The sequence below is a fragment of the Musa acuminata genome, chromosome BXJ1-2 (genome assembly GCF_036884655.1).
Source record: "Musa acuminata AAA Group cultivar baxijiao chromosome BXJ1-2, Cavendish_Baxijiao_AAA, whole genome shotgun sequence".
Classification (NCBI taxonomy): domain Eukaryota; kingdom Viridiplantae; phylum Streptophyta; class Magnoliopsida; order Zingiberales; family Musaceae; genus Musa; species Musa acuminata.
In genome coordinates, this window is record NC_088328.1 from 28,308,587 (window position 1) to 28,328,531 (window position 19,945).

Here is a 19,945-nt window from a genome sequence, read left to right on the forward strand (position 1 = left end):
AATTTTTAGTTACAGTTGGTCAACATACCGATAGATAAGACCGTGGAACCAACGCATTTGACGAGCTTGTCTTGTAATGCTTCAGCACAACTACTGCAATCTTTGCATGAGGCTCTTCACATTGCAGAATGCCTCGGTCCTGCGACACCTCAGGGTCAAACCCCTGACTTCTACTTCAATAAGGATCAGTTGCCATGGCTTCTTCAGCTTCAACTACTCCTAGAGGTGCTTGAATCTTTCTTCTTTTTTGGGAGATCAGACTGGCCAACAAGGATTTCTTAAGCTTGAATGAATCTTTTTCTCTTGTGTGTACGAGGGAATGTGATTTAAGTGTGACCGATACAAAGTTGTATGACTGCAGCCGTACCTCAGGCTCGCAAGGCATCTATCTCTCTAGCTAGATTCCTGGAGAAACAAAAGGCAACGTAAGAGGCCATTCTTCTTATCGCACTTCTATGTTGAAAGAAGCCAAAATGGTTTCATAAGTCGTACAACAACAAGGAGAGATGGTGAAGGATTCTTAACCTCATCAAGATGAGAAATATGTTGTCTTCTACTTCAAGACTTGCTCTCTTGCAGGGGATGATTGAATGTGTTCTTGAGCTCTGTCCTGTGATCCTACTGGAGAAGGAGATAGATTTTTTTTCTGAGTGCTACTAACAACACTACAACCTCTCCTATAAATTTCGAAGATTTTTTTTTTTTTTTTTATATTTATACAAAAAAATTTTAAGATAATTTTTTTAAATTTTTTTTCATCTACTAAGATCTTGAGATATACAATATATTTATAGAACAATTAACACTTAGATTTTATATTTGTCTAATAATTTGATTATTTAAATTAATAAAAAATCTAAAAATATTTGTCAACCTTAAAGTCAAGATCATTTGGATTAATTGTATTTGAAGTAGAATCTCTCGACTGATTGATCGAGAAACTTGGCTATACGAGGAAGAGCCAAACCAGTCCAAATTGAAGTTGAAATAAAAGCTCATTTTGAGTTAGAATGGCTACCATCTTAAAACTATTTTTGCATATATACCCTAAATAAGTCGAAATTTATATGTTTGTTTTAAAAGCCTAAAACTATTAAATAAATACTTGTCTTATTTTTGTTCATTGATAAAAAAATTCTCCAATACTAATTTTTAATTAAGATTTTCACAAAAAAATACATATTTAAACATGATTGATCTCACATCACCAAAATAATCTAAATTAGACATCCTACTATGGTGAAGGAAGGGTAGAGCAAAATTTTCTCCTTCCATATTTTAATAATTATAGTTTTTATTTTAGTTAATAATCATCTTAATTATTGATGAAAAAATTTTGTATTTAAATTATCAATTAACTTAGTTCGTAAAAACTTATATTTTTCGATAGAGTTAGAAAAGCTAATCAAATGAGAATAATTATAGATTATCTCTTGTAATTAGTTATCTTTAGTATTTCGAAATATTAATTATATATATGATTAAAAAGATAATTTTATAAGATTAAAAATAAGAGATTTTGTTGGAATATTTTTTTATATAAAAAAATTTAATATAATTTTTAAAAATATAAAGATAATGCTAAAGATAACATAGTGCTAAAGGAAGAATATGTAATTAACCGGGTTGAAATGTTGCGGTTTGTTGACGGAGGGCATTTCGACAAACACTTGATGGACGCATCCAAACGCTCGCCAAAGCCGACCCTCGCACGCCGCCCTTTCCCTACATTTCCTCGGTACTGTCTTTTATCACGAAATAAACAAATTTAAGGAAAAAGAATATACAGTCTCGCCAAGACTTGTCCAAAAGGCCAACCGCCCCGCCCCTCTTCCCCTCTTAGTCTCCCGCAGCCACCGACGACGAAGAGTGCGAGAGAGGCGAACCAACTCTCCCCCTCTCCTCTCCCGGCTGTCGAAGAAAAGAGGAGGAGGAGCGCGGGCGAGTGAGATGGTGTTCAAGGGACGTTTCTTCTCCTCGAAGAAGTCCGACTCCTCGTCCAGCCCCGATGGATCCAACAGCCCCCGCACCCCAACCCTTGGCTCCCCCTCCACCGCCAGATCCGACAAGATGAAGGCCAAATCCTCCGACGCCGCCTCCGGCCATACCCTCGTCCGGAACGCGGTCGAGAAGCACCACCTCCATGAGCAGCAGCAGCAGCAAAAGGAGAAGAAAAAGAAGGGCAAGGACGCCAAGGATTCCAAGGGGAAGGAGGCCACCCTTGCCCCTTCCCCGCTGGCCCTCTCCACCCCGGCCAAGCCCCGCAAAGGGCCGGCCGCGTGCCAGGATGGCGTCGGACCACCGCCCGCGTCCCCCAGTTCGGAGTCCCTCTCCCCGATCCTGGCCTCCTCGCTTGGCCTCAATCGGATCAAAACTAGATCCGGGCCGTTGCCGCAGGAGGGCCTCCGCGGAGACCACCGGATGTCGGCCCTCAAGAATAGCAACTTGTCCAGAGGCGCTGGCCCCGACCCATCGTTGGCTTCGTCCGGTTCGGCAGCAACTGCGGGAAGAATTGGTGGTGCCGGTAGTAGTGGGCCGAAGAAGGATGGAAGGAGCCTAGACGAGGTTCCTCGGTCGTCTGCTGGTTCTTGGGCTGGCAACCAGTGGTTCGCAGCTAGTGCGGATGCTTCGTCTGGCCAGCAGGGAAGAAGTGGTAATCTTCTGCTGCAATTACATTGATATTCTTGCGGAGATGAAATTCTCTTTGGGGTTAATATTAGCCGACCAGAACTCAGTGGACATGGTGTCGATTCTGATAAATTTAATTTTCAGCTTAGAATTGCTAATTTGGTCAAAATGTCAATGTGATTCAAGATTTACATTGTAGATTGAGATAGTATTGTAGAATCCACTGCAGAATGTTTCTGAGCTGATCAAATTTGCAAAACTTAATCAGTTGAAGGATCCATAGCTAGTTGTTTCTTCTGTGTGGTTTAAAACAGGCTTGATGTGGTTCAACCATTAATATACTCAAATAGAGATGGACAAAGTCTTCCCAATGCAATAAAGGATGAATGGCCAAGGCAACTGTACTAAGGCTAAATCTGATTTGTTTTTTAGGAGGGAGTAGAAATTAAGCTTTGTGGTTTTGATTTGCCAGCCTTTAGGTTGGCATTTAAGTGGTACAGCCCATCCTTCAATTCAGCATGTCCAATTGTCTTCCTCGTTGCATAATCCTGAAAAGAACACTCAGAAGAGGCAAACACAGCATTACACTGGAGTTGTTGGGTAATCTTGCCAATAGATAATAAATTACAGGTCAAGGTAGGAACATGAAGGACTGATATTAAGGTTAAAGAAGGTAATAATTGAACTGTCTCTTTCCCAACTGTAGAAGAAAAAGACCCGTCAACAAGTTCTTCATGTTCCTAACTGAACGTGTAGTATAAGAAGTGAATAAGTTCAAAGAACTGGTTATGTAATCTATAGCATGTAGAACTTGAATCTATGATCGACGTGTTAAAAATATTTTTTTTAGATGCGTTTAAGGCATAGATATTACTTAGCCGGGCAACTGAGCAAGAACCTGAGATGGAAGTGGAATTCTAGCCTCCAAGTTGACTTGGAAAATTTTTCAGCTTTTCCACATCACCTTTGCTGAGAAAGTTCTCTTCATATTTTCAATGACGACAGTTTGATGAGCTTGTCCCTTGCTCAGTTCTATTTTTGCTGGTTGAGATCCTCCTTTTGTTGCACTTCCTTGTTGAGTCTATTTCTCTTGTTGAGGCTTACCAAGAAGTTTCCAGCACAGTCTTGAGTATGTCATAGTAGTCACACCATAATTTCTCTTTGTCCACTGATGGTTTTCTTCCAGCATAGGAATTAAGTCTTGAGGCTGCCAAAACTGAGTTTTCCAGGATTGAATTCTCACCTCGGTGAAGCATAACTCTCTTCCTGCCTTCTTCACCACAAACCAAGGAAAATACTTCTTTAATAAATGGGAGAGGGTCTTTGCCTTGGGCTCTTCCATGAACTTCATCAAACTCAAGATCAAAGCAACTAGAAAATAAAAATTCATTTCCTTTCAGTCATCCCTTTAAGTTTCCTTGTACCAGAATTATTTTGACATTCTGATAGAGATCTAGTTCTAACCAGTCCCTTCATAATATTATAATATAATGATAGATTTGTACCTTGTTTGGTGGACACAATCTGCCTCTTCAATTTCTGTAATGTCCTTTGCAGTGTTCAGAAGGAGATATGCGTTGCTAATCTCAGGTTGCATGGAGTGAACAGTTGGGGTATCACCACTGAGTTTTCTACATCCCAACCTTCGAACTTTGGATTGAATGTCTATGATTCAGAAGAAGGGCCAATCACATGCTCTGTATTCCGTTTACTCTGTAGGAAAACTTATGCAGATTGAGACCACTCCATGAAGTTGACTTCAATTATTCTTTAAGTAGTGATTTGTAAGTGGGATTTCTAGATGAATATGGTTCTGAATCTGGTGTTAAATTGGTTGGGGTGTCTATTTTTGATGTTGCATATTTGTCGGGATGATTGGAAGGATAAAAGATGAAGATTTTGGAAATAAAATTGGAGACTGAAACATTGATCAACAAAGAAAGGGCTAAATAGAAATGTTCATTAACAAAAAAGGCTGACCACGAATTGGATGTAAATCCAAAAAAGTTCAAGGATGTGATACCATGTAGAATGAGTAATTTCACTCATTACTTTATTATGAATGACATTAAAAATTCATAAGAGCGATCTAAATCTTAAAAAACTAAAACACAACTATCCCATTACATCACAAATAATGCTACAGCTGCCCTAATATACAAGGAATACAACTATACATGTAAATCATAGAAATTAGGAATATGACTACTTAAGAATATATAGGAAGACAATTATATTCTAATTAGCCATAAAACTTCCTCATTTAGGAGTAGAATTTCCATATTTTAGGAATATGACTTCCCTACTCAAGGAATACATACAACTTCCATGGAAATATAGCTTTCATATTCTAGGAATACGACTTCTATGTGTGTGATTGTCCAACACAATGGATGATTTGGGCTAATCATGAAATGATCTTGATGTTCGATACCTTGTGATCAATAGCTTATTTTCTCTTCTACTCTAAATCAACAAATAAAGATTGGCTGGTGTGCAACTCGAACACTTTAATCGAAAGAAAATTCAGTTGTTGGACTACCTAATTAATTAGGTTTAGTGGCACTTGTTAACACAGAAGTGTATTCATGCCTTGAATTTGGAGAATTCAAAGTATTCTCATTAATTTTTTAGTTTTCCAATGAATCAAAATTTTATGATATGTTTCATATTAGTTAGGAGATTAATTTTGAGATAAGTATGAGGCATGTCATATACCATTGAAAAGCTCAATGGGTCAGAAATATAAAACATTAACAAAGTTGAATTTGATGTTTTATAGAGGAAACTATGTTCCTTTCTCTCTACAAGGGTCATGATGGTTGCTCTATTGGATAATGAAAGAACATTCTTCTCATCTTTTGGATGACTACTTATTATGCTTTTTAAATTAGTTTTCATTTATTTTGATTTGTAATATAGTGAATAATTAAAGCCTGAGGCGTTGTTCCATGTCTACTACCATATATTCCATGACATATTTTGCTGCCATATAAACTGAAGTACAGCTTTGGATCTCTTGATGTAGAGTTGCATTTTCAAATTTGTGCATGTTTAGACTTATTGGTTCCTTAATGTTTGGCTTGTTCCAGTAAATTATTTGTTGACATTAGTTAGTAGTAAGGTCAGGCAGAGTTTGTACTCTGCTAATAGATTTAATATTATTCACCTTGCAGGTAAAGCTAAATTATCATGGAACAAATATGAGGGTTTTAAAAATCAGTCTACATTTACTTCAGAAGCAGAGGTCAGAAATCAGTTTTGCTTTTTGATTAAGTTACTACCGAGCTATCCATATCTTGCCATATATCACCTTTATGTTTCTTTTATCAAGGTGCCAATAATGATTCTAGTTGGTTGCCCATACAGAGCCCTTATGATGGTTGTGAAACCCCAAAGGAGTCTGAATCTCCCCGCTTTAAAGAAATTATGCAGGCGACAAGTGCACCCAGGAAGAAAAATCCTGGAGATGTGAAGAGTTTTTCACATGAGCTAAGTTCCACAGGAGTACGACCATTCCCATTTTCAATGCCTCGAAGTACATACAATTTGAAGGTGATAACAGTCTAAATGAAGCTCCTTTCCGAAGGCTTTTTTTTTTAACATTTTATTAATATAAGATCTGAAACCTTTGGGTAGGATGATTATTATTATTTTATTGTGCTTTGTTCCATACAGGAAGTCTTGAAAGTTATTCAGATGAAATTTGAGAAAGCAAAGGAAGAGGTGAACTCGGATCTGGCAATTTTTGCTGGTGATTTGGTTAGCATAATGGAGAAAAATCTAGAAAACCATACTGAGTGGAAGGAAATTTTGGAAGATCTGTTGATACTTGCTCGGAGCTGTTGTGTTATGACACCTGGGGAGTTCTGGCTTCAGTGTGAAAGCATAGTTCAGGATTTGGATGATCGTCGCCAGGAGCTTCCCTCAGGAATGCTAAAAAAACTTCATACCCACATGCTTTTTATCCTTACTAGATGCACGAGATTACTACAGTTTCACAAGGAAAGTGGATTTGCCGAGGATGAGATAATTATGTATCCAGGATCTAAGATTGTGCATTCTGCCGAGGTACCATCAGGACCAACAAAAGATAAGAAATGTACCGAGGCTGAAAAGAACTCCATGGAAGCAGTCATTTCAAGGAAGTCCCATAGTCAAGAGCAACGTAATCTAAAATGGAAAAGAAGCCAGGAGATGCCAGTCGGCTTCTTCCCACAACTTGATGTTGCAAAGGATGTTCTACCTTCTACTACCAGGGAACGCATAGCTTCTTGGAAGCCTCTACCTTCTCCTGCAACAAAGAATCAGAAAGAGTCTGGCCTGCTTGCAGATGAATTGACCATTCAGAAAGTTGATTCCATCCACCTGAGTAAAACCTTAAATGAAGGTGTAATACTGCCTAATCTTCCTGAGCAAACTAACCTTATTGATGCCTCTGCACATCTATCAGCTCCTTCCAAGCATCAGCACAAAGTTTCATGGGGCTACTGGCCTGATCAGCAGAGTATTTCTGAAGAAGGTTCAATTATGTGCCGCATCTGTGAGGAGTATGTTCCTACTATGTATGTGGAGGAACACTCAAAAGTTTGTGCTGTCGCAGATAGGTGTGATCAGAAAGGTTTAAGTGTTGATGAGCGTCTCATCAGAATAGCTGAGACCCTAGAGAAGATGGTGGACTTCTACACACAGAAAGATCTCCCTAATGTAACTGGAAGTCCAGATGTTGCCAAAATTTCTAATTCAAGCATGCCTGAAGAATCTGATATTTCATCACCAAAATTTAGTGATTTGTCACGGCAAGGTTCGGTTGACATGCTTGACTGTCTTCACGAGTCCGAGAATCCTATTTTTCTAGATGACCTAAAAAATCTGTCATCAATGACATGCAAGACCCGTTTTGGTCCAAAGTCTGATCAAGGAATGACTACCTCATCAGCAGGAAGCATGACTCCCCGATCGCCTTTAATGACACCAAGGGCTAGTCATATAGACATGCTTTTGACTGGAAAGAATACACTTCCTGAGAGTGATGATTTTCCACAGGTTGGTATTTCCTAGTTGCATACAAAAGGTTTTATTCTTCTAAAGTTTTGCACTGCTTACAATTGACTCAATTGACAAGGAATCTATGGAAAAAATCTTTAGATTTATGCTTCTTGCATGCCTTTGTAAAATTAAAATACAAATTTAAACACTTGCACATTCACATACAAGTCCGTGTAGTGTTATACTTCATATGTATTCCTTTCCCAGTCTTTGTTAGCAAATCAGCCCTTTTTTGAATCTTTATGACAAGCCATACCTTTTATTGCAATGAGTCTGATGTGTTAGTTCTTATGTGAATTGGCTGATCCCTATAATTTCATTCTAGAAAAAGGTTTCTTTTTGTGTTTTATAATTTGCAATTGACCAGTTATTATGATTTTTTTTAACTTATATTGCTCAATGTAGATGTAAAGGCTTACATTGTATCCTCTAGAAGTAAACTTGGCTGATACTCTCTTGGACTTTTACCCTTCATCTTTATATAATATTCTTTCTGAAATCCATCCATGTCTGCAGTTCGTAATCTTTGTCAAAGGTTTGATATGTCTATTTGCATAGTTTTTCGAATTAATGCCTAATTCGAGAATTGGTATGAAACATTGTAAATTTTGTTGCTACTTCGTGTGCACACATCAATCTCTTTCAAGGCAGCCTTAAGCAATGATTAATTGCTACAAATCCTAAATCATAGTTGATTTAAGTGATACCATCTCATTTGTTTGATGCTAAAGTTTGGTTGTAAAAGCATGATGCTGTTATTGGTTTCTCTAACAGCCTTTTTGAAGATGATTGCTCATTATTGAGCTTGTCGTTCACCACTGATGCTTGATTTTCTCTGAAATGATGCAGATGATTGAACTTGCTGATATTGCTCGATGTATAGCAAATACTATGTCGGATGAAGAAAGATCCTTGAATTATTTAGTCTCATGTTTAGAAGATCTACAGGAAGTTATGACTCGTCGGAAGCTTGAGGCACTTACTGTACAGACATTTGGAACCCGTATAGAGAAGCTCCATTGGTGGGTAGATCTACTGAATGTGCATGTTATCAGTGTTTTTTCTCTTATATAGTTTTCCTGGAAGTCTAATTTATGCATGCATTTAAGAAAATATACTTCTGGAGGTATTTTTTAATTCCATTAAAGCATTCTGTATCTTCTTTGCCCCCTCTTACAGTTATACTGTTTTTTCATCTTTGGCTATGTGCTACCTTATAGCGAGAAGTACTTGCTGCTTTGTGATTCAATAACTTCACTCGATGCTGAAAAGGTTGAAACTACATGTACCGTTATGGATGAAGAAGAAGATGTAGTTCACAGCTTAAGAGCAAGTCCTGTTCACCCTACTTCTAAGGATCGAACATCTATAGATGATTTTGAAATTATTAAGCCTATCAGTCGCGGGGCATATGGTCGGGTTTTCTTGGCTAAGAAAAGAACTACAGGAGATCTTTTTGCAATAAAGGTAATTCATTGATGCCTAAACTCAACTGACATTTATCTCATATCTTTGGCTGTAAAGGTTGTCTATTATGGCAAGCATTTTTTTAGTAATTATAATAAATGTAAGCCTTTTTTTTTTATTTTTTATCTTCTATCTATGGTTTTTCTTTGTCATCATGTCATATCCATGGCTGTAAATGGAAATAGTTAAATGACGTACCCCAGACCCAATGTATCAGGAAGTATGGGAAATCATAGGTGTTTGCTATGAAGCTAGATTGTTTTCGTTGCTGCCTTTTTTCTTATGTAAAAGAATGGCCAATACAACATATTGGGGAAACTCCTGTTTTTCAGACATCTGGAATTAACTAGTCCTTGTTTTCTTCATCACTTCCGTTCTGATCTTCAATCATCCATTTTGCATATTCTTAAGGTACATAATTACCTGATTGACCATGGAGTGATGAAGTTTTGGCCTAGAAAGTTCAGTATTATCTCGTATTATTTTTTTCTCATTTTATTTAATCAAGTGCATCATAATTTTTGTTTCTTTTATTTGAACAAGACTTTCATTTTATACCCAAGAAACATTATATTAGTTTCATGGCTGTCATGTTGTGAAAATCTATTTCATTGGCATGTCTTCTTGTTATTTTACCATTTTCCAGGTCCATTTTGGCTTCAAAACATATTTAGTATATATTTTTCTAGCCTTTTTTTACATGATCACATTCGAGTATTGACATGTTCTGCTGTGCGATGTATGATGCATTCTCATTAGGGTGGAAAATTGATTTACTGTTGTTCAGGTTCTAAAAAAGGCAGATATGATCCGCAAAAATGCTGTTGAGAGTATATTGGCTGAACGAGACATTCTAATTACAGTTCGCAATCCTTTTGTGGTAAGTGTGTTCTTTTGAAGTTTGTGACCCTATATTAAAGTTTGACTTTTCTCAACTGGATTTTTTTTTGTTGCAAGGTTCGATTTTTTTATTCTTTTACTTCTCGGGAGAACTTATATCTTGTGATGGAATACTTGAATGGGGGAGACCTATACTCATTATTAAGAAATTTAGGTTGCTTGGATGAAGATGTTGCTCGCATTTACATTGCTGAAGTTGTAAGTATTTCTTAAGAAATCATTTTGCAGTTTTTTGGTTTTATGTGTCTATCCTTGTGAGACTGGAGTCTGATCTGGCAGGTTCTTGCATTGGAATACCTACATTCCTTGGGAGTGGTGCATCGTGATTTGAAGCCAGACAATTTACTGATTGCTTATGATGGTCATATCAAGGTATTGGAAAATAGATACTTAACATGTACTATTGGCAGTTCTGTGGTGACTGATACCCTGTCTTCTTTAGCATATCTAATTTCACTAAATATGAATGTTTTGATATTTGAAACCTAACATAGAAAATGACCCAAATTGATTTCCGTCATGGGTCGGCAGTTTAAGCATTGATCAACCTATGCTGGTTGGAGCTGCAGTTTGGTGGTTGATAGTTAGATGAACCATACTTGCATGAGAGTGGGGTCACAAAGGACTATTTTGTTTATGGCATTGCTGTTTGATTTGATGTTTAGATGGTTAGGCAGCTTTAGAGAAAGAACAACAAAGAGAGAGGTGGAGGACAGCCACCCGATTACCATGGAGTGAAGACTGAATAGTGAGAAAGGAAAAAGAAGTTGTAACCAAATTGTAGCATAATATATTTTATACAGTTTGAAAGAGTCTGAACTGTCAGAAATGGTGAGCTGGACAATTCAAGCTTTCATGTGGTTGAATCTTCTGGTTCCCCAGTTTTGATGAGTTGTGTTGGTTTTATTCAAAGGGTCAGGACCAAGTATCACAGAACCTTACATGTCAGGCCAGCACGTCAATAGGGTCAATCCATTTGACAAAGTTGGGTTTGGAGTAGAGTCAAAAAGTGTCAGCCTAATGCACACAAGGTTGCAATTAATTATTATATGTCCTATACGTCACATACCATGGTTTTAAAAATTGGTTAGAATGGTCTATATTGACTGGTATTTACTGGTCTTACCAAGAACCAACACCCTTTGCTCGGTTTGGTCTGAAACTAATTGATCTTTTATTTTTGAGTTTTGACAACAAGCATCTTTTTTCCACACTCTTTCTAGGTTCTCACCATGCTTCTTTCTCTACTTTCCTCTCTCTCTCTCTCTCTCTCTCTCTCTCTCTCTCTCTCTCTCTCTATGTATCTATCTTTCTACCGCATGCCACCTGTTGCTTGTCGTCGCTGTCCTCTGTATTGCATCACCTGCTGTCTCACTGTCTCTGGTAATCCTCTTCCATTCTCCTCCTACACTGCTCCTTGTCTCCTTCTCCTCTTCTTCTCCTACTCCCTCCTTCTCAGTGCCGACTGGTATGTGCCTCTATACAATGTGGTGGTGCATTGGTACATATCGGACCATACTAGTCCGGCTGCTGACTGGTGTGGGTTTGGTAGCGAAACTTAAAACTATGGCACACACATTCCTCTATTTTGTTTGTATAGGAGGATGAAATTATACAATGAGAATGTTCTCATCAAGACACTTGTTACTATGTTCTTGCAATGAAACGTGCAGTTTTTCTACATTGTTGCAATGCCTCTTATAAATAGCAATTTTTAAATACATGCTGTTTAAGTTTATGCTGATATCTCATCTTTATCTAAATGTTAACTTATCATTGTAGTTCCTTGTATTAAACTTGTCCTTTTAAATCTTCATCGAATTTCATCCCATTTCTATGAAAATTGTGTTTAAGGTTTAAACTCTAAACAATCTTAGCGTTCCATAACTTGGTGTATCCTTGATTGTCGTAGCTGTGATTATAACATTCTTAAGTATAAACATGTTATACTTGGAGAGGAGGGAGAGAAGTACTGAGAGACTGGATGGGGCTGGAAGGTGGTGGGCAGGGGTAGGCAGTCCGCCTCCTCTTCCTCATCCTTACACTGGTACAAGCCAGACTTGTACCGGTTCGGCAAGGACCAGTGCGGCTCTGATATCCAAAACTTCAAACCTTGTATGTAACTATGCATAATGTCCCCAGCCCAGCGAAAAGCCAGGGATGGTATAACACCACAATCCTGTAGTTTCCCTATAAAAATACGAGGCCAGAACCAGAACAAATAACTTTCGAAGAATATTTATTACAAAATTCCAGTTCATAATTAATCAATCCACAGGACATATATTACATATTTCAAACCATAATCAATTCAAGCACAAGACATTCATACCTGTTCAATAGACTGATTACAGTAGATCAATCCTCCCATCTTCCTTTCCTCGTTCAAGAGAGGGGCTTCTTCTTTTCTTCTCCTCTTTCTTTCTCCTTTCTCTTCTTCTTCTTTCTTTTCTCTTCTGCCCAATTTCACCTCAACCGAAGCCCTTCTCTCGTATAAGGGAGAGGCTGTCACGCGAGAGGAGAGGCATTGGGGAAGAAAACCCTCTTTTTTTTTTTTTTTTACTTTTTTGCAATTTAGTCCTTATAATTTCTCTACTTTAATTTACAGTTTACAATCAAGTTCTTTGATAAAAATAGGGATATTACAGTGTGTGTGCTTTGTATTATACTTTCTGCTTGCTTGTTTTACATACAGAGATACATGGATATGGATATTGATATGCACTGATTTTAGTAATCATAATCATTCGACCCTTTGTTTTCTCTGTATTTTATATAACTTTGCATATAACCGAACACTTTAACCTTCACTCTTTTGGATACCATTCCCATTGTGCTGATCTATTTTTGATGTGACAGTTGACCGACTTTGGTCTTTCCAAGGTTGGTCTTATTAACAGTACAGATGATTTATCTGGTCCTGCTGTTAGTGGGACATCATTGTATGGAGAAGATGATACCCATGCGTTTGCATCTGAGCGATTGAGTCAGCAAGAACGGCGCAAGAAACGCTCTGCTGTTGGCACACCTGATTATTTAGCACCCGAAATACTTCTAGGAACTGGACATGGTTTGTATGACCTTTGCAAATATTTGGTGAAATCATATAATCTTAATTGTTTCTTGCCACTTAGTATTATAATTTCTGCAGGCGCAAGTGCAGATTGGTGGTCAGTTGGTGTCATTCTCTTTGAGCTCATTGTTGGAATTCCACCTTTCAATGCAGAACATCCGCAGGTCCTTTAAATACTAGATACTTTCTAGTCTTATGATAGCTCAGATGTGACAAGAGCAAAAGATAGAATGAGCTTAATTATAAAACATTTTAATATCATTGGTCCACAAACAAGAAATTTCATCACATGGCATCTTGAACCCTCACATGGGGGATCTCACATGCAACTGATAATTGTTATTCTGTCTAACTCATTGATCACTTTAGTCCATGTAAAATACTAGTTTCTATTCTCTTTAATCTTTCATTGATGGTATGGTACCATTACTTTTAACTAGCAATGTTTCTCTGTATGTAGCTGAGGACTAAATATGAAATGATGATGCAGGATTCTCTTCTGCAACTTAGAAGCCTAGCATCGGATATATTTTTGTTCTTTGTTTTAGACATATCTTCTTCATTATATATATATTTTTAAATGGGAATCACCAATTTCTCTCTTTTGTTTGTTTGTGCCTGTAGAAAATTTTTGACAATATTCTGAATCAAAAAATACCTTGGCCTCAAGTACCTGGAGAGATGAGCTTTGAGGCTCAAGATCTTATTGACAAGTAAGAAATAACCTTTTTGCACTTTTGGATGTGCTAACTGTCATTTATACCTTGTGCATTGGATGGTTGTGGCAATATTCTTTTGGTTGGATAGTAGCTCTTTTCTGGAACTGCTTAATCTTTATTTCTAATTGCCTTTTTTTTTATATGATATATTTAGGTTCTTTGCCTTGACTTAAATATGTAGCTATCTTACCTAGGGGCACACAGCTTCTTGATTTGCCTTTTCTTATCTATTTCTGTGATGCTTGTGGTCTTATTTTCTGTTTTTTGTGAATTATGTTCTGATGATTAATGATCAAGGTATTAGATCGGTTTCTACCAACAAGGTTTGCAATCCGATACAGGACAATATGGATGGAATTTACTCATCCAACAGAATACAGGTACACGGACCAAAGTGAATCAGGAAGTATGCCTAGTCCTGTACCACCTGGTACAGGATGGCATGGATGGTACGGGTCCTGTGCTAGGCAGTTTCTTTTTGTTTTATCAGTCGGCATATCGGCACTCAGTACACTGGTAACTGGCATAGTACCAATAAATGAATTTGCAAACCTTGTTTACCAGTATCATCAAGTACTTGTATTGAAATGTATATCTCGGCACCACTACAATACACATTCATTTTTATTTTTTTATTATTTTATCAAATGATATCATCCATTACAGCTCAATCTACCACTCAGGGTACTGGTACTGAACTAGTACCGTTGGTTACCCAAACCAAAACATAGATTTAAATCCTTGTTAACGATAGTAGTTTAAAAATTCTACAGTCACCATTGACAGTATGTCGTAGCAGGAACAAATTTAAAGTCATATTCTGTAACAACATAAAATTCATATTCTGCATAATGGGCACTAGTCCAAGATAAAAATGTCAAATCTCTGTTGCTTGAGGATTCAGATTTTTTCGCAGTTAGAATGGCTACAATAAAGGAGTCTCAACTCTGGCTGGTTTGATACTTTTCCATAGTTACTATGACATATCCTATCACATTACAACTCTTTGATGGCGGAATAATTTCATATTGCATCCTCCCTCTCTGGTAGTGGTATTGCCACTTGCCAAACATGTCTGCATAATGGGGAAGGAAACTGCTCAACTGCCATGCCTAATGCTCCTACTAGCCTCAAGTGTGAATTTCCTGACATTACTGGTAATATCCCATCAGATGATGCCATTATATCTAATGACAGTATATTTTTAAGATACACCGAATAAACAAAAAACAACAATCATCCACAAAACATGAATCAACGCATTCTTGTGCAGTCATACCATAACGTTAGTTAGGAAGTCTCTGTACACAATGAGTGAACCATGCAATAAGTTATGCCTAAACGTACAATGTTCTACATGTAACACTAATGTAAATGCATTGCTCAACGTGCTGGGTGAAACAGCCACATCATCAAGTAATCCTTTTTTAGTTACTAGATTAATTGTTGATATATCAACTCATCAAGTTCATTGCAGTATTAAATTAGTGAAATAATTGGACTGTTTTCTTTTTTTCATAGAAATTAAAGCAAGCCTTCATTTCTATAGAACCCTAATGGCTCCTGGGCAAAATCCATCCAGATATTGCTAGTCTATTTGAACTACTCTTGCATTGTGTATGAAACACAGGTTCTGTTTTGTGTTCCAAGCTGAGTTGTGTCTGCAATCCACACATGGACAAAACTATGCTGCTATTATTTTATAGACTATATTACATTATCAAACTAGTGCAAAAATGCTGCTGCTATACTTTCTATGACAGTTTACAGCATACCTCAATTCTGTATGACCTGAACAACTTTAAAGAAAGCTGCCCAACCATGTATGTTAGATCTCTTCTAATTGGTCCTGCGTTATGTACACTGAATTTAGTATAGAGAAAAAATAGTATTCGAACTAACTTGCACCTGCAACTAAACATAGACAAGGCAGATTGTAAGGGGTTCAATCTATTATTGTTTTGTAGTTCATATCAAACATTTTATCACCGTAGTCGTCCTGTAGTACTTATTCATTTCTTGTCTTAAACATAGACAAGGCAGATCATCCTGTCTCTTTCAAAATTGAGTCGTAATGTTGATTTTCTGTGTCTTTCACTTTCTTGCAGATTATTGACTGAAGATCCTCATCTAAGACTTGGAGCACAAGGTGCACCAGAAGTGAGTTGTGTTTACGAAATTACTATAATTATGACAGCTTATATTTCTCTAGTTTATGTATGCTGAATTTGATGCTCTTTATTTTTCCCTAAATCTGCTTTCCCAGGTCAAGCAACATGTGTTTTTCAAAGATATTAATTGGGACACACTTGCAAGGCAGAAGGTGATACTGATTGCCATCATCCTGTTTGACTTATCATATTCTTGAATTTACTAAGTTTGCCACTTTTGCAGGCTGCATTTGTTCCTTCATCTGATAGTGCACTTGATACCAGCTACTTCACCAGTCGTTATTCTTGGAACCCATCAGACGAACAGATATACGAAGCCAGTGAATTTGAGGATTCAAGTGATAATGGAAGCATAAGTGGAAACAGTAGTTGTATAAGCAACCACCATGATGGTGTGGTATGAATCTGTGGCTGTTTTACTTTTTTTTTAAATTAGTGGGTTCAAGAAAAAAATGATTTCTTATTTTTGTTCACTAGTTAGTCTTTCTATAATATTTTATTCTTTTTCAAAATTTTATTTTTATTGAAGTATTCAGTAATGCCTTATGTTTCTGATAAATCTTATTTTCTTTGTTCGTAAATTGTAATAAACAGGGTGATGAATGTGGGGGTCTTGCTGAGTTTGATTCAAATACATCTGTGAATTATTCATTCAGTAACTTCTCATTCAAGGTAATTTAGCTTTATTTTGGCAAAAAATTTCTGTCACAAATAACAAAAGCAATTTTGGGATTAGTAAAGCTAGTTAGAAATAAAGTAAAGATAAGACGAAGCAATTCCTTATATTCATTATAATAAGATATTCTGAGGAGATATTCTGCAGTCATGTGGAGCAGCAGGGGCCATAGAAGAATTGGAAAATCGAAGCTGCAGAGACATATAACCTTACAATCCATTGCTAGGATACAACTTAATCACTGAAATCCTAAAAAAGATTTATGTAACAGAGAAAAGGAAGCACCACGAATGATCTGTTCCACTTGAATATAGGAGTTAATTGGTTTAGTGGAGACTGAATGGAAAGAAAAAGGTTTCTCCAGCCTTAACTATTCATAGGGCTCCAACCTACATCTCTTATGTGCATTAAGATGTGACATTTAAGGCCTCCATCTTAAGGTTTCAAGGTTTGAGCAGGGCTCTATTTGGTCTTAAATGTGTTGTATAATATTCTTCCTATCTGTTAGCAGAAGCTTTAGAAAATGTGGTCGTGCAACTTATCATATTATCATGGTATCTTAACAGGTCATGAGTTTGACTTACAAGTCCCTCATATTTTGTCCCTTTTGTTGGTCTTTCTTCCATATTTCACCATCTATGTTTCTTTGTGTTTCTTTGTACGATTCCATCTTTTGCTTGTACCATTGTTTTACACTTGGATTCACATGTCAAGGCCTATTAGTCCTTCATCTGTCTTGCACGTGAGGGGATACAATGAGCATGTCTCTAGTGTTGGATCTTTTTTCTACTAAAGCTCTGAGGAAAAATGAATCACCCGTCTTATCATTTTATCTCAATGAAAATAAAATACTGTGACAATATGACTCCTTAGGAAGATTGTATTTTCATTTGCAGAATCTTGTAAAATTGTTAGGTGTAAGGTTGGTAGTGAGATGCCACAAGCAGTTTTGTGCTAGGTTGGCAATATATTCGTATGCCCTTCTGACAGTATGGAACATCTTGTTACTTTGTAGGATGTTGCATGCAAGCTAGCGATGATCAACATGATTGGCACATCTATTCTACAAAAAATATAATGATTTTGTACTTTTGAATTTGCTTTGTTAGTTGCACAGCTTTTGATCTTTGCTGGGTATGATCAAAGATGAATGCTTTAGCTCGTTGTGCACCTAGGATCATCACAGATCCTTTCCTCATTCATTATTTTCACAGACATTGCTCTCCAGCCTAGCTCTGGCTATGACACTGCAACCAAGTATGAGATTGGTATTGCATGGATTGACAACTTGCTAAATAGTCCCGAAGCTTGCAATGGATTAATGACTGGAACGGGAAAAGAAGAGTATTTCAGTGCAATATTTCTACCCTTCTTTCGTCTTTTCTATAACAGAGTTTGTTTTTATTTGAATTCGGATTTTAGAAAAGAAATCATTTTGAATTTAGGTCTCAGGGTGAGTTTTGACATTATATATTAATCCTTCATAGACCCCACATTGCAGGAACCTTGTGCACTGAAGGTTTAATAGGTATATGAGCCTAATTTTGGATTTCCTTCCACAATGTTTTTGTTTACTGTGATTTGTTTATTTTTTTTCTGGACTGGATATTTGTTTCCTTGGGCTTTCTAAGGATATCCACATGATTCCAAGTTACAGCTGGGTTTACTGGATTTCTTCCAGTTCAGTATTTGATTTTGAAGTAAAAAAATCATTCCAAATTTAGCTCTGGGTTGGACCAGAGTAAAGCAGATTTGAACTTGTCAAATTTTGCCCGATTCAGACCCAATCCGGACCTTATTTTTGTGGCCCTTATCCCTATGCTCACAAATAGCCACCCACCTACCTATAGCTCAGTCATTAGACATGATGACAAATATATCTTAGGAATTACATCAACCTAGGGCATATTTGTTTTTCTGTACTAGGCTTCTAAGTAGTTGTGTATCTTCTTGCTTGATATTTTTCATATGCTTCAGCTGAAGAAACATGTTAGTTTGCCAAATTCCATCTGAAGTAAAAAGGTTTAATTAAGAAAACATCTATTGGAAGTGTTTCTCAATAATCAAGCTAATTGTAGAAAACATGTGTTTGCTATTGTACAGCATTTGCTGCAAGATTATTCTTTAAATGAGTAGCCATTGAAGTGTCGTACAATAGTCAAGCTCTTCAAGTGTGAAAATTTTCTATCACGGAGAACAAATGAGTTACATTTTTATACAAGTTGTGCTGCAAAATTCTCCTATATTTAGCTACAAGTTCACAGGGTCCAAATTGAGAGTTGTAGCAATTGCCAAGGTGTTTGTTTTGAGAAATCAAGAGGGTCAAATGATGTGGCAGCTGAAACCATTTTCGTTAGGTAATCAGTATAATCTCTTTGGAAACAGTGGGATGATTGCAGCCACATTCTCTTGGTAGTCAAACTCATGGTTTGCAGTACCGGTCCGACAGGCTTCCGGTACGCGGATCGCCTGTTACCGGTCCGGTACTGTAGCAGTGCTACAGTGCTAGGCACGCCTGAATATACCGCTCGATACACCTGGGTGTACCGAGCGGTATACCGTACCGTACCGGTACCGAGCCCAGGTCGAAACTCTGGTACGGTACGGTATTGCGAACCTTGGTCAAACTTACGTTCATCTGTTGGTTTAGACTTTTGTTGGGGAAAAAAGACTTAGGACATATGTGTAGAATTGGTATATGAGTGCATAGTTTTAGCTGCTTTATTAGTTGAGCACTTTCATAAACCTACTTTGCTGCTTGTAATTCATTTGGTGCAGAGATTTGATGCTGTCTTAGTGAGGATAACAAAATAAGCTTGAAATTGCATGCATTTTTTAAATAAGAGCCATTTTTATATTTAGATATAGTTTCGTTTTACTTGCTTTGCAAATTCTGCCAACTTTATTCTGAACTTTTGTATTTGGTGATTAGAATCTATCGCAGCTTGCATTAATCAACTATGATTTGCTTAGCAAGGGCGGGAAGGAGGATCTGCAGGAGAAGTCTGAAACTTAATTTGCATTCCTTTTATAAGTTTTTCATTTGAACAGATTCTTCAAGAACTTCATGTTTCATGTACATCTTGTAAATGTAAGTTAAAAACTTTGTGAAAATTTGATCTTCTCTTATTGCTGCTTATTGACCTGTTTCCTTTCATTTGTGCTTTCACAGAGATACAAGCTAAAGGCAACTCCAGGGTGGTGCTTTTTGTCATGTAGGCCACTGCTCCATGGCTGCCTACAATATATATATATATATATA

At 37.1% G+C, this 19,945-nt stretch overlaps 1 protein-coding gene across 1 annotated transcript; it reads left to right on the top strand.

The window, feature by feature from the left end:
• The first annotated feature begins 1,731 nt into the window (after nt 1–1,731).
• Nucleotides 1,732–19,932, top strand: LOC135607487 (probable serine/threonine protein kinase IREH1). The gene is made up of 18 exons (XM_065099353.1): nt 1,732–2,653; nt 5,805–5,875; nt 5,998–6,183; nt 6,307–7,674; nt 8,527–8,699; nt 8,898–9,144; nt 9,932–10,024; nt 10,102–10,242; nt 10,324–10,416; nt 12,904–13,114; nt 13,196–13,281; nt 13,742–13,830; nt 15,945–15,996; nt 16,103–16,159; nt 16,231–16,404; nt 16,602–16,679; nt 19,616–19,774; nt 19,856–19,932. The coding sequence occupies exons 1-17, from the start codon at nt 1,951–1,953 to the stop codon at nt 19,697–19,699; spliced, it is 3,906 nt and encodes a 1,301-aa protein (XP_064955425.1). The 5' UTR covers nt 1,732–1,950; the 3' UTR covers nt 19,700–19,774; nt 19,856–19,932.
• Nucleotides 19,933–19,945: the final 13 nt, after the last annotated feature.